Here is a 14,044-nt window from a genome sequence, read left to right on the forward strand (position 1 = left end):
AAATTGATTAGTCAATGTGTACAAACTTTTTAAAAATATATATATAATTAATTAAACTATCATGCAAATTAAATGACTCTTTTTATTTATTTAGGAAAAATGATTTTTTTTCTTAATTAATAAAAATTTGACTATCTTTACATTAATTAATTAATCTAATACACATACAATAATTGTTTTACACACCATCACACAATATTATTTTTTTCATTTTATATTATTTTCTCACACACAATGACCCAACAATGGCCCATTGCGCCTGCGCTTCTGCCACTGCCAAGCGCTACTTCATTCCTTAACTGTGAAGTTTGGAGTGTGTAATATGAGATGGGCCCCACTTGTGTGTAATCAGTATACTAGATCCTTTTCATTCCACACAGACTCACATATTATACACTTTGCTACGCGCTAGAGTTGCTCTAAAAGTGTCATATAACTTAAATATATATATATATTTTTATTGGACATGACAAGAGCATGCACACTTGAAACACATTCACAACGCAAGAAGATAGTAGTGAAATTATTAATTTAAAAAAAAAAATTGAGATTTCAGTGTAATTTTAAAACATATTATGCATTAACTAGAAAAATAATATAAAGTTTTTTTAAAAAATATATATTAGCTATCAAGTAATTTAGTAATTCCCTTCATAATAATTTAGATAAAATACGCAAAATTATCGATAAAATACGCAAAATTATCCTTTTTATACATAATATATTATATTATTATTTAATTAATGCATTCATGTCATACACATATTATATTTTTAAGATATTGCTATGTTTGTATGTATGGAATCATACTAGTATTTAGTGTGAATCTCGACAATAGCATATCCCGTATGAATCCAGAGAATTGCATAAGTAACCGAAAAAACCACCTGTAAAGAAAGATTTGAATTTAGTGACTCTTATGTGGGCGCGCGCACACATTTGCTATGAATATTTGCAATGTAATCTCGAATATCTCATGGAATTCCACATGATTACATACATTACTACTCCGTCATATTCACAAATATACAATCAATAAATCATAAATTACATGGAATTAAATTAATCACAATTCAGGTGACCAGAGACCTTGCATTTGCTGGCTACTCGACTCCTCCTGATGCTTTGTTTCACTTCCCTAACTGAACCTACCCAAACCATATACATATATATAAATATACATATAAAGGTACGTGAGTAAACATACCAGCTCAACAGCGTACTAGCTACTCTGGGAACACTAATTTACAATAATTTACTGATTATGAGGAATTGCATTTTAATTAACTGCCAAACTCCCACTGAATCTACTCAGTTGGTCCTGTGAATCAAAGCAAATAAATTAAATAATAATAATTATAATACAAGATTTTTTAAATATCACACTATATATCTGTTTTTTTTTTCTTTTCCAGTCCAGACTTTTAAAAATCAATACCTGGCTTTTCAGCTAGTGAAGATGAGCTTGAGCGGCAAGTTGAGCTATTGTATCCTGAATTTATAAGCAGAGGGTCGCTCATCACTTCCTGCAATGAAAGTTTAATTTCAGCAATGCGTTAAAAACTCGGAAATTTAGTTTAACATATGTTTGTTTATTTCTGCATATATATTGCATGAGGAAGTCTTCAAGTACTCATACTAACTGTAAAATTTATCCCAAAACAATTATTGTTCTGATATGTCTGGTGCAAACAGATTAAACCCGCAAGCAAATGCTTCTCATTAATTCAATATAGCTAGGATATATTTCTGGTAGTATTTGGAGTGAATTATTTTTTTATTCTCCGAGGGACCGAAAATGATTTTTCATTTCTATCTATTACTGGAAGAAAATATGTCACTTTAGTATGAAAGGAAGAGAGGATAATATCATTTGCTACGGCTAATGCCTAACGCTTCCAAAATCTGATACATTTTTCTGACTCACCTGCGAGATGGAAGCGTTGCTGTTGTTGGGGGAGGGGCCTACACTACCACCCACCATGAAGTGGCTCATGTTTTCTTCACCAAGTGCTCTCAATCTGTTAAGCTCTGGTAAAACAACCTTGCCAAGATCCGGTCTGTCCTTTCGCCTTAGCTCTGCGCATTGGAGTGATAGATTTGCAAAGCTTAAGGCCTCTTCAACTGGCCAATCAGGCACAGCTGGATCGAGCATATCAGCGAATGTTCCTTTCTCAATAGACCGTCCAACGTGGTGAGTCAAGCCCATTGCTGGCTTGGCTGTTATCACTTGCAAAAGCATGATGCCCAGTGAATAGATATCAGATTTGATGCCAAGCATTCCAGTTTGTTGGTACTCTGGATCAATGTAGCAAAAAGTTCCAGCCGTTGATGTCATTCGATATTGTGTTACATCATCAGCTACAGAGGGAGGAACGAGCCTCGCCAATCCTACATCACTGATCTTGCTGACGTAGTTGTGATCAAGTAGGATGTTGCCAGGTTTGAGGTCACGGTGCACAAGTGGCTCTGGCTTGGTCTGGTGGAGGAAGAGCAAGCCTGTGGCAATCTCTGCTGCAATTCGGAATCTAAGTTGCCAAGAGAGAGGTTTAGTGTTCCCCTTTCGAAAAAGACGGTCATCTAAGCTACCATTAGCCATGTACTCGTACACCAAACAGCCATACTCTGGACAGGCACCAACGAGTAGTACCATGTTGGGATGTCGCATGCAGCTTAGTACTTCAACCTGCATTAAATTTTCCAGAAAAATTCTCAGAAGCGAAGATTAACTTCTAGTGGTAAAAGGCACGCAACAGACACATGAAGAATCTACTGTTAAAACAAATAACAAACTTCTTTATGATCAATAAGTCACAATCTTGGATATAGACAAGTACACCCAACTACTTATTAGGTTTGGGTAGGAGATTTATCTACATTGTCGAATCAATTATTGGAGAGAGAATTTGAGTTCTTATAAATGGTCTCTGCTACATGCTCATGAATAGTCGAAATAACTGACAATCTTCATTTACAGGTTTTACATAGGCAGATGGTAATAACATAGGCAATTTTTGGTTCACTTGAGACAGAGAAACAAAAATGGAGAAATTATTCGGTAGTTGAGCTGATTTTATATTTTTCTTTCCCTTTTTCAAGGATTTCATTTTGAATTCGATTGATTTAATTCTGAAAAGAAGTTCCTTCTACAACTTGATATTAATCATGGAAGGGTTGAGTTATATAATACATATATAATTATATACTCATTATCAATTAGTTACAAGTTTTAAGTTTTCTTTGTCCTCACCTCTTGCTGAAATTGTGCCCTTCCTTGAGCTGCATCTGGACGTAAAACTTTCACTGCAACTGGCGTATGATCAAGATAACACTTATAAACAGGGCCATAACCCCCTTCACCAATCTTGCGAGATGCAGCAAAATAATCTGTTGCTATTTCAATCTCATCAATCGTGTATCTCCTGTACCTGACATCTTTATGGGTTAGAGTATCTAATATCTTCTTCTTTTCCTCTACCTCTAAAAGAGCCTTCATTTCAGCATTTATTCTCCTTTGAGCTTCGAGTTCTGCAATCCTATTAGCGGCTTCAGCTGTATGTAGGGCTTCCCTGCACTTAGCTTTCTCCTCCTCTGCCATCGCCAGTGCTGCTTCCTCAGAAATTCGAGCCTCTTCTAATCTTTGCTCTTCTTCCATTCTCCATTGGTGTAACTCGATTGCCTGTCTTAGATATCAATTAGCACTAACAGTTACATTCTGTGAATGTATAAAAACAGATGTGACATCTCACTACCTTCTGTTTTGCTGTAAGTGCTTCTTTGCAGGCTGTACTATACAAATCCATTGTTTGTTTCAACTCTAACTTTAGCCTCCTCATTTCAGCTTCCACATCATCCTGTATGTTCCCAGAGAATACAATTTACAATCATCTGATATGTGATGATCAAATGGTGGTTTATAATATTACATACTTTAGAACTGAGTTTTGTCATTTTTTTTTTTTTTTTCAAAGTCAAAATGAGTTTTGTCAATATTAACATAAGAGATGTATCAAATAAGGTGGAAGTGCAGTATTTTTGCATATACTCAAGCATGTGTTGTACAATTGTAAAATACATGATAAGATGCTATAATGATACAAAATGTTCCAGAATTTGACGATCAAAATTGCATAATATTGCATAGGAGCACAAGTATGATGTGGGTGTAAATAAGTAGGATGGTAAGTGGTGCTTATACACATTAAGGAAATTATGTTCCTACCATATTTTGTGATGAACATGACGTCCTTCCACTGTCCACTGAGGTTGTTGAGAATTCATGCAGAGAGCTGATATCAGTCCACTTGGCTCCCAACCGGAGTGACCCAATGCTCTGATCTGAACTATTTGAAAGACGGGAACTTCTCGCTAAATCCATGGCATCATATTGGGAAGCAGTGCTTGGCCTGCCAGAGCTTACAAAGGATATATCAGTATCTGATTCTGAGAACTCGTCATTAAACTTTGCATGTAAGCCTCTTCCTCTAGCAAATGGTGACCTGTTTCCAACCATCGTGACAGGTCAGTCACTTTTACCAAACTACAGTGCATCTATATAGAATATTGAAGACAGAACCCAAGGCCTAAGTAGCCAAATAAAATTCTGGAGTATAATATCAGTACAATAATTTAGCTAAACATTTAACAAGAATCACCAACCAATGAGACTTGAAATATAAGAACTTCAATCGATCTCAACCTGCTATATCCAAGTTGACAAAGTAATATAATTTTGTTTTAGTTCATGATTTTATTTTAGTACTTACACGAATTTGATGTTAAAAGTACTTTCAATTCAAAAATTATCAGAGCAACAGGAAGTGGTTCTTGCTTTTGCTATCACCGAAAGCAAAATCATGATTTTCATTTTCCCTAACTGTGTCAAATTGCTGTGACTTACCTGACTGACTCGTCATCGGGCACATTACGAGGCCTGCGCTGTGTCCTTTCTGTTACTGATACAGATTTGACATATTTTCTCTTGTTAGTGAGCATCTAAGCAAGTCTAATCTAAACGACAAGGAAGGCATTATGATTACAAAAAACAAACCTCTAATGCTAATACTATGCTTCGAGCGTGAATCAATAGGACAAGTATTGTGAGTATACTGGTTAGCTTGGTTCTCTATTTGATCGTGAAGAGGGGAAGTGAATGGAGCTGTGCGAGAAGCATTTCGCACAGAAGAGATCTTTCCTTTGGAGATGACATAAACAGTACAGAAATCTGGCGCACCTTTTGATACATGGCTCGGAACATCTGACATCTTGAATCTTCTGAGGCAGAAAGTTGATGATACACAATTAGTCAAAGCACATACCGATAATGGATTTATAAGTATGTAAATTTAAAGTCTCAAGTGAGAAATTGAAGCAAAAAACAATGATATACATTATAATTTGAAAGAATGGCCTTAAAATAGAAAGAGATCAAATTATCCAAGAAAGGATGCTAACGCTACAAATGAACCAGCCCTTGTTCACCAACCATCATGCACAAATACTGATCTCATTAGAAAGTTTAACTTATTACCTATGGGTCTGTTTCATGAATTTTGTTAGCAGTAGATATTGAATTTCTTACAAGTTTATTATAGATATTTGTATCCTATTTAGTGCTAGTGTCTATAAACAAATGCAATTTTTACAACTCGGGTACTCTTCTTCGTGTTAGTCTACTTTGAGTTGGAACCTTCAAACTTCACCCCATTGCCTGTGCAAATGAAGCACGCTTAGATTCTATGTGCCTTCAAACAATTCTATTTAAATATATAATCAACTAAGATTTGACTCCATCTGACGCAAAATTTATTTTCATTGTGATGAGGGATAACTCTGTTTTTGTGTTCAGAAGTGATAACCATTTGTTCTCTTCACCTGTAGAATTAATTTTTACAATTTAATTGGGTGCACATGTCAGTATACCACGCATTTATTTCAGATAAACATAAAGATGGCATGGAACTTGCTTTAACTAACCCCTTTACATAAAAATAATATCAAATTGCAAAACCGAGCATTGATTTATCCAAATAACCGAAGAAAGAGGATTTTATGAAGGATACACCATATTTGAAATGTTGCACTGCTTTAAGTTCACTGAGAATGTAAATTGACATACCAGAAAAAAGGGAAAAAGCGTTTAGATTGTGAAATTTGATAAGTTTTCCCATCTTTTTTGTATTCATAACTATTTTTCATTTTTTTTTCATTGGCAAGAAATATAATCACACACCCACTTTTTGCCCCTACGGGGACTTGAACCCTCGACCTTCTACTTTAGAAGGAGAGGAGGTACCACTAGGCCACAAGGACCTTGGTCATTTATAACTATTTTCTGCAAACAATTTTTTCTAAGTTTGAACAATTTAGCTTCTTTTCTTGAATTATTGTTGTAGGTGATATGCCAAAACTTTTGCTACTATGGATGTTGGTGAGGAAAGTCAACATAAAAAGGGAGGAACTCACCTGATAAAGCCATGCCGTGACGAGGCACCAAGAATTAAGGTCTCAATTGCAGCATAAGAAACATATTCTGTTAATGCTTTTGCTATATCCGTATCTTCAAGTATGACATCAAGGCTTTGTATCTGTTACACAAATTTAAATATGTGAAAGCTATAAAGGGGAAATTCACTTTTGATTTTTTGGTTCGTTAAGTATTCACACACACATTTCACAAATTCACATGTTCATAACTTCATGCTATGAAATGCAAATCCTAACTTCTAATTGACGTTTCTGTCATGTGAGGCAAGATTTGATAAAATAGGTACTATAATGATTTGAAAAAATTTACAAAGGTCTTGACTAATATTTATTTCCAAGATGTCTGAATGGGGACCAGTTCAGCTTACTTATGGTACAATAACAAAGATACCCATATAAAGTTTCAAAAACTTACATCTTTACGGGTACAAAAGCAATGAAAGGTAAGAAACAAATCCTTGGTTTGTTTCTCAAGTTGTTGCTTATGTGCAGATGCAGCCCCATTGACATCAGAAACAGCAGCATGGTGCCCAGCTGCATCAACAAAATAAATACTTATCGCTGTTAGCTGCAATAATAAGAGGCGGCACAAATATAGAAACTCTGACAAATCAAAAAATTTCCATGTGCAGCTTATGTTTTAGATGTTTGAGATTAGTGTCATTTATCAGTTCTTAAATGTACTTAATGTTTGACATTGGCCTGTCAACTGCTTGCTATTGTTGTTGCAAATGTAAATGCTCAGTGTGCTACCATCGGCTGCCATCTTTCGTCCTTATGTATGCCTTTTTCTTTTTCCCTTTTATGTTACGATATGCAACGTGTTTTCCTGCAAAACCACTTATCTGCCAATACTTTTTACAAGATTTTCATTATGATGAACAAAGCCTTCGCCAAGATAGTTTTTTCAATCTTCAGTTTTGCAGCCATATATACATTTGAAGAAAATTTTGAGTATCTTATATTCAATTTAAGGGGAAAAAAGTATCGTTGTTATTGTTGTCATCATGAATCTTTTAATTCATTTAATTTGTTTATTTTTAAACCGAATATGGACTTCCATTCTTGGGTGTTTAATGCCATGTCCTTTTAGCTGGGACCCCTGAAGGCATTTTAGTCGGTAAAAAAATATTTGATTGCTGCATTCCTATGATTTAATATTTGATTTTTAGAATAAAATACTTTTATTTTATTTTTTTGCTTGCTATTTGTTTTTAGCTTTTCCTTTCCAAATGTCTTGGTGAACAAGATAGGACCAAGGCTGCCTACATTCTTCTCATCACTAGTTACTTCTCTTCCTAAACACCTCAATCGTGCCCATAATTAAGCAAGTTCAAATGGTCTCCCAACTATGGTTGCATAATGTATCGTTTAAGTGCCTTTCAATTATGCATCATCACCCAGAAAGCACAGAGATACAAGTAACTTCATGTAACAATAATGATCCAAAGAAATCGATCTGAAACTTGTTTATTCAGGATACACCATCACTAACGGCTTAAATTTTTAGAATAAATGATCGTTAACATGCTATTGGAGCCAAACTTTATCGTCACCTCATTCTTAAAATTAAAACATGTGGTGGACCAAAAGAAAAACCACACTTCGAGGTGATGTCTTAGAGGATATAAATACTTAAGTTACATCCCATATAACAGCTTAGCTTTTAAACTAGATTTTGATTACAAGTTGTTTTTAAATTAGAGGAATCAAAGCAATTGTGTGTGTCTTGATGGCCCGGTAAGGTTGCTCTGACCGAGAGGTCACGGGTTTAAAACCGGAAACATGTAACCCTCTTCAAAGCCCACAATGGCTAGAGTCTTGTGCACTTGGCTAACCCTTAAAGCAATTTTGTGTGCGTGTGTGTGAGAGAGAGAGAATGTATGTATGTATTACCAGATGAAGGTTTCTGAACAACATGGATGAGTATAACAGTTTGTCCTCTGGTGAGAAGGTTCTCAATGGCCCATTTGAGGGCATGCTGGCTGCCTTTGTCTCTGTCTATAGCAACTGCAACCAACCCATTTCTTCCCGCCTTCCTTTCTGTGTGACCAGGCTTCGGAAGCCACATGATCTCTCTCTTTTTCTCTCTCTATATATCTCTCTATATATATCTCTTTCGCCGCGATAACTAACAAATTAACACTACCCTTTTCCTATTTACAGGAGAAATTACCAGAGAAGCTCTACACAATTCTCTCCCTTGACCAGAAGTTTGATCTCTCTCCACATACAAATATTGAGTAATATATATCTGTATATATATAGAATGCATATTTCATGCCCCTTTCTCCTGGAAGTCGTTGGTTATTGTAATTTTTTGTATTCAAAGGCCCTCAGCCCTCACAACAAACAGTTTCTGGATGAAATTCTATTTACCATAAAAAGAAAAGTAAAGACCTGCACCCATAAATCTCTCTCTCTCTCTCCCTGCTTCAATTTTTGGTCAATTAACAAGAATAGAAGCTCAAAGTCTCTTTCATGTTATTTCCCTAATGCTTTATCTATGGTGTGTAAGAACATAATTATAGTGTCCCCTATTGCTATATGTTTTTTTTTATTTTAGGTTAAATTATCACGTCTTGCGTTTGAACAAATTACATGTGAACTGACTATTTAAAATTTATTACTTTGGCTTCCTATAAAATTTTAGCTCTTTGTTCAATAAAAACTCTTATTATTTCTTTCTCACAAACATTTTGACCAAATTTTATAACATGACAATTTTGTCCTTTCTTTATATAAAAATCTTGTTATTTTATTATATGAAAATTAGAACATTATTAACTTTTTATATTCAATGGGTCAGTGACCTAGCGATACCAGACCCTTGCTTTTCAAAGAAAGGTAAGAGGTTCAACCCTCAATGGAGGCATGTGTACGTAAATGTGTGAGTACACTAATTAGGAAAAAAAATAATAATAATAAGTTACTTTTTAATTGTCGACAAACAAATTTAAAAAAAGTCAAAATAATAAATATTGAAAGTCAGTATAATTTATTCACCTTCATTTTAATATGAGTTGGAAAATACTAAGATGTTTCTTTTTCATTATTATGGAAATTTTAAATATATTCTCATTAATCTAAGAAAATGATAGTAGTTTTGATGACATGTGATGTAACATTTTTATGAGTTTCAAAAACATTAGAATTTGTTTTTGGCTTTCATGTGAAAAGGAGGCATTATTTTTTTTTTTGTTTTAAAAGTTCAAGCAAACTGGTCATAAACACTCAAATACTATCTAGACTAGCCTACCTATTGGCAAGTAGAGGGGGCTTTACATTTCTTAATTGTACATTTACAATAATTCTATATATATATATATATATATATATATATATATATATATATATATATATATATATTAGATGTGTAGATATTTTAATGTTGAGCCCATAGGAAAACTTTATGCTTTGCCATTCAGAGTTTCTTTTAGCCTGAGGCCCTGAACAAAGGAAAGGCTTGTCTGATTATTGGGAAAATTTTCTGGGTGATTCTTGATAAAATTGAAAGAAGTAAATAAAAGGAAAAAATAAAGAACCATTTGTCTTTGGTTTGGTTTGGATCCTTGCTTGAAGACAAGACATTGGAGTTCTGCCAGAATTTCCAACCACCACCAACAAAAAACAAAGAAGTCAAGCAAAGTTGCACACTTCATTTATCAGTTGATATTGACCTAAAACACACACTACATCTTAGTTCTTACTAATATATATATTTTCTCAGGTGACAAAAACAGGTTGAATTTGGTGTTAGACATTTCTTAAGTACTTGATTTTGATGAGAAAAAAAATGAAAACAGTAAAATTTACATCATATTGTATCTACTTCACACTGGGGGAAGATAGAGAGGTGAACAGTCTAACTAAATATTTATATATATATATATATATATATATATAGATAGATAGATAGATATATATAATCTTAATTATTTAATTGCACTGTCAGTACAATGATTAAAAGAAAGGAGAAAGAAGGAAATACTTATCCTCAACCATTGTACTGTATAATAAACAAAACAGCAATTTCATTTTTACACCAGCAATATGAAAAATCAACCTCAATGCCTAAAAAGTAACAACCATCCACTTCTCCATATTTTTTTGATGTGCAGGAATTTATATAAAATCATCAACCCTTCACATCAACTTTAGCAGCATCTGGTTTGTCATTCTGATCAGTGCTGTCCTTCTCTTTTATGCCTTCAATCTTCTCTACAACCTCCTTCAACTCCAACCTTTTCTCCACATTCTCTTCACAGCAAGTCTTTCCAATCTTCAAAAGCTTTTTGATTTCTCCTTTAGCTTTCGAGCTGTCCCCCATCTTCTCATCAACGCTGTCTTCTTTTATCGAGCTGATCCAACTTGACAAGTTATCATCTGCTGCACCATCTTTACTTGTACCAACAGCAGCTTGTCCAAGGCATTTCGCGGCAGACTTACCTGTTATGATCTCTAATATCAAAATTCCTAGGCACCATGCGTCTGTCTTCCTGGTGACTCGGCCCTGTTGCACGTAGTCTGGTGACTTGTAAGCCACCAAGATTTGCTGGGCTTTCTCTAGGTTGATCATCGGCACCAGAGTGTAGTCCATCAACAGGGGCTCCAAGGAGTCATTTAGAAGCACATTGGAAGACTTGAGGTGACCATGGGGTAAACTAAGGGTAGGGAGCTCAGTGTGGAGGTAAGCCAAGGCCTTGGCTACTCCTTTCACAATCTTCAAGCGCGTTGGCCAATCAAGCTTCACCTGCTCCACATGACGGTTGCCTAAATAAACACAAATCAAAACAGCGGCTGCTATAAGTAATCATTCTATTTGGAGTGAATTTTCAAGCAGACATACAATTTATTTTTTTTAGTTCCACAAAAGGGATTTTGAATAGCATAAATAGAAAAATAAACCGGATATGTCCTAATTTTCAAAGAGTGTTCATCTCAGGTAACAATGGTCAAGATAAAAGCCTAGCTACAAGAATGTAACAGATTGAAGCTTTAAGCCTAGCAAAGACTAAACGGCGCAGACTTATTCCAGGTAACAAACTATATTGTTAGTTCCACAAAAGGGATAATTGAATAGCACAAATGGCACAAGAAACAGGATATGTATGTGAAGCCTAATTTTCAAAGAAAGAATGTCCATCTATCATTATAAGCCTAATTTGCTTTCCTAAACATTTGCTTAAAGAAGGATGCAACCAAAAAAAAAAAAAAAACTGTTTAAATTGAATTGAGTGCATACTTGCCTAAACTCTCACATTTTCAATGGTTTTAAAGCAAATTAGTACCATTAGTTAGGCCAAAGTTACATACCATGGAGCTGATTAGCCAAGCTGCGATTGTGAACATAGTCATATACCAACAGCTTCTCTTCTTTTCTGTAGTAGTATGCCACAAGAGGAAGCAAGTTGGGGTGCGTCAATCTCCCTAGCCTTCTCATATGCTCGTAAAACTCCTCTCTTTCAATGTCGTCCATTAACTTAAACCTCTTGACAACCATGGCTTTGCCGTTGTTGAGTAAAGCCTTGTAGGAAGATCCAAAGTTGCCGCTACCCAACACTTCTGCTGAGGCTTTCAGCAAGTCTTGCAGCTCAAACTTCTCACGGTCTTCCCTAACGAACGACAATTTCCCATTTTCACCTCTTCTTGAGCTCCTTGAGCTCCCAGACCTCTCGGGAGATACCTTCCCAAGTTCTGCATCAGTTGGATGGGGAGCTGGCACACTCCTCTGCTCATGTGGTGAAGCTGCAGCCTGCTTCTCTTTTTCTTTGTTTTTGCGCATATACATAACAACCACCACCGCAATTACTGCTATAACTATCACAACAACAATCACAATTATGATTGTTCCCATAGGAGACTTCTTGTTAGCAGCACCGGCAGCTTTGGAGGCGGCCGCTGCACCTCCGGCCTTTGAAGCATCAGCATCTTTGCCCTTAGAATCTTTGCTAGCATCTTTGCTGGCATCTTTGCTAGCATCTTTGGTCTTAGAAGCGTCGGCAGCAGGGGTTTTGGTGGCAGCAGGGGTGGCGGGAGTTTTGGTGGCAGCAGGAGGGGCAGGGGGTGATTTCGCAGCTTTGTTTCCTGCATTGTCATATATAAAAAAGAAACGTAAGATGCAGGATAATTAAGAAGAAGACATGATCAAAAAAGCAAGAAGGCAAAGCAAAAGTTTGATGAATTACCAGCAAATCCGGTCGGATCCATGTTGGCTAGACTTTCAGGGATTGGACCTTCTAATTGATTGTTAGATACATTTAGCTGTTTCAAATCTGGATCCTTGAAATCTGGTATTTGCCCTTCAAATTGGTTGTCCTCAAGCCTCAACTCTCCCAGCTTAGACAATGCTGCAAGCGACGAAGGAATGCCACCACTAAACTTGTTGCTTGCCAAATACACTTTCTTCAGATTTTCCATACCAGCAAATGCATCATCCGGAATCTCCCCAGAGAACTGATTATTCGACAAGAACAAGAACTTGAGATCCCCGAGTTTCTTGAAGTCAGGCAAGGGACCCTCAAACTTGTTGTTCATAAAGTCCAGAGTCCTCAATTGGCGCAAGGGAACAAGAGCATCCACATCAATTTTACCGCCTAGGTTCATGCTTTCGAACTGCAAAGTCAAGATGTTGTCCTTAGAGCAAACCACACCAGTCCAATTCGCGGTACATGGTTCAGTGGAGGGATCCCAACTGCTCAGAGCCTCATCAGCATTTGTCAGTGACTCCTTGAACTTCACGAGGGTGTCAGCGTCCGGTGATGCAAATGACACAATGAAGCATGATGAAAATGCTAAGAGTAGGAGGAGGTTAAGGATGAGCAATGGAGGCGTGTTTGGTGGTGCACGCATGATCCCACGCGTGCCCATTGCCTTCATTTTCACCAGCCACAATGTGTAGTAGTCCCCAGGAGATTGCAGGATCCTCCTCCTTGGAAGGATACTGAAGGCATGAGGTCTCCCTCTTTCTCTCTTTCTTTCTTCTTTTGTTTGAAATATTCCATGACAATGCATGAGAGAGAAAGAGAAGAGGGGAGGAGAGAGAGAGAGAGACAGGGAGGAGAGAGAGTGGGAGGAGGAATGGGGATTGAATGGGTTTGAAAAAATAATGCCAAGAATAGAATTAAGGCAGCAAGAAATAGATGTGGAGGTGAGAGATGCAAGGCTGACCTTTGAATTTTGGAGCTGACGGTACCTCTTCATATCTGGTGACGTTTCTCAACCGTTCACAGTAATCATCCATTTCTGTCCCTCCCATGCATAATACTATTGGATTTCTGTGTCTCAACATTACATATATATGCAAAATGACAAATAATTTGTAAATCAATTTTTTAATTTTAGGTTCAAATCCTATCCTATATCTGTCTTTTCCCTTTTTAGGAGGAAAACAAATTCAGTTGTCTTTATCCAAACTTCAGTTGTTCATTCTGTAACCTAAACCTTTTTTACTCATTCCTGTGTCTGCCAAAACACTCTTAACAATACCACTTGCTTCAAGATTTATCTTAATTAGAGCTTCAAGAAAATTCACATTTTAAATTCAGCTTCTCACACT

The 14,044-nt window shown here is 36.2% G+C and overlaps 2 protein-coding genes across 3 annotated transcripts; both read right to left on the reverse strand.

Annotated features, from left to right (window-relative positions):
- Nucleotides 1–932: 932 nt before the first annotated feature.
- On the reverse strand, nucleotides 933–8,922 carry LOC132286164 (U-box domain-containing protein 52-like). Of its 2 annotated transcripts, none has more exons than XM_059788438.1 (11): nucleotides 8,383–8,922; nucleotides 6,902–7,020; nucleotides 6,466–6,587; nucleotides 5,051–5,271; nucleotides 4,901–4,955; nucleotides 4,223–4,499; nucleotides 3,753–3,854; nucleotides 3,251–3,679; nucleotides 1,928–2,686; nucleotides 1,439–1,526; nucleotides 933–1,321 (listed from the first exon to the last, which is right to left on the reverse strand). In XM_059788438.1, the coding sequence occupies exons 1-11, from the start codon at nucleotides 8,555–8,557 to the stop codon at nucleotides 1,308–1,310; spliced, it is 2,361 nt and encodes a 786-aa protein (XP_059644421.1). In that variant the 5' UTR covers nucleotides 8,558–8,922; the 3' UTR covers nucleotides 933–1,307. The 2 variants fall into 2 exon arrangements, with proteins under 2 accessions (XP_059644421.1, XP_059644420.1); XM_059788437.1 differs by having other exon boundaries at nucleotides 5,051–5,274.
- A 1,519-nt stretch (nucleotides 8,923–10,441) lies between these two features.
- Nucleotides 10,442–13,942, reverse strand: LOC132286953 (pollen receptor-like kinase 1). The gene is made up of 3 exons (XM_059789393.1): nucleotides 12,675–13,942; nucleotides 11,803–12,573; nucleotides 10,442–11,259 (listed from the first exon to the last, which is right to left on the reverse strand). The coding sequence occupies exons 1-3, from the start codon at nucleotides 13,687–13,689 to the stop codon at nucleotides 10,625–10,627; spliced, it is 2,421 nt and encodes an 806-aa protein (XP_059645376.1). The 5' UTR covers nucleotides 13,690–13,942; the 3' UTR covers nucleotides 10,442–10,624.
- Between the last annotated feature and the right edge of the window lie 102 nt (nucleotides 13,943–14,044).

Source organism: Cornus florida, unplaced genomic scaffold (genome assembly GCF_030987335.1).
Source record: "Cornus florida cultivar Cherokee Brave unplaced genomic scaffold, ASM3098733v1 CherokeeBrave_3.0.0_Hap2_Chr11, whole genome shotgun sequence".
Taxonomy (NCBI): Eukaryota; Viridiplantae; Streptophyta; class Magnoliopsida; order Cornales; family Cornaceae; genus Cornus; species Cornus florida.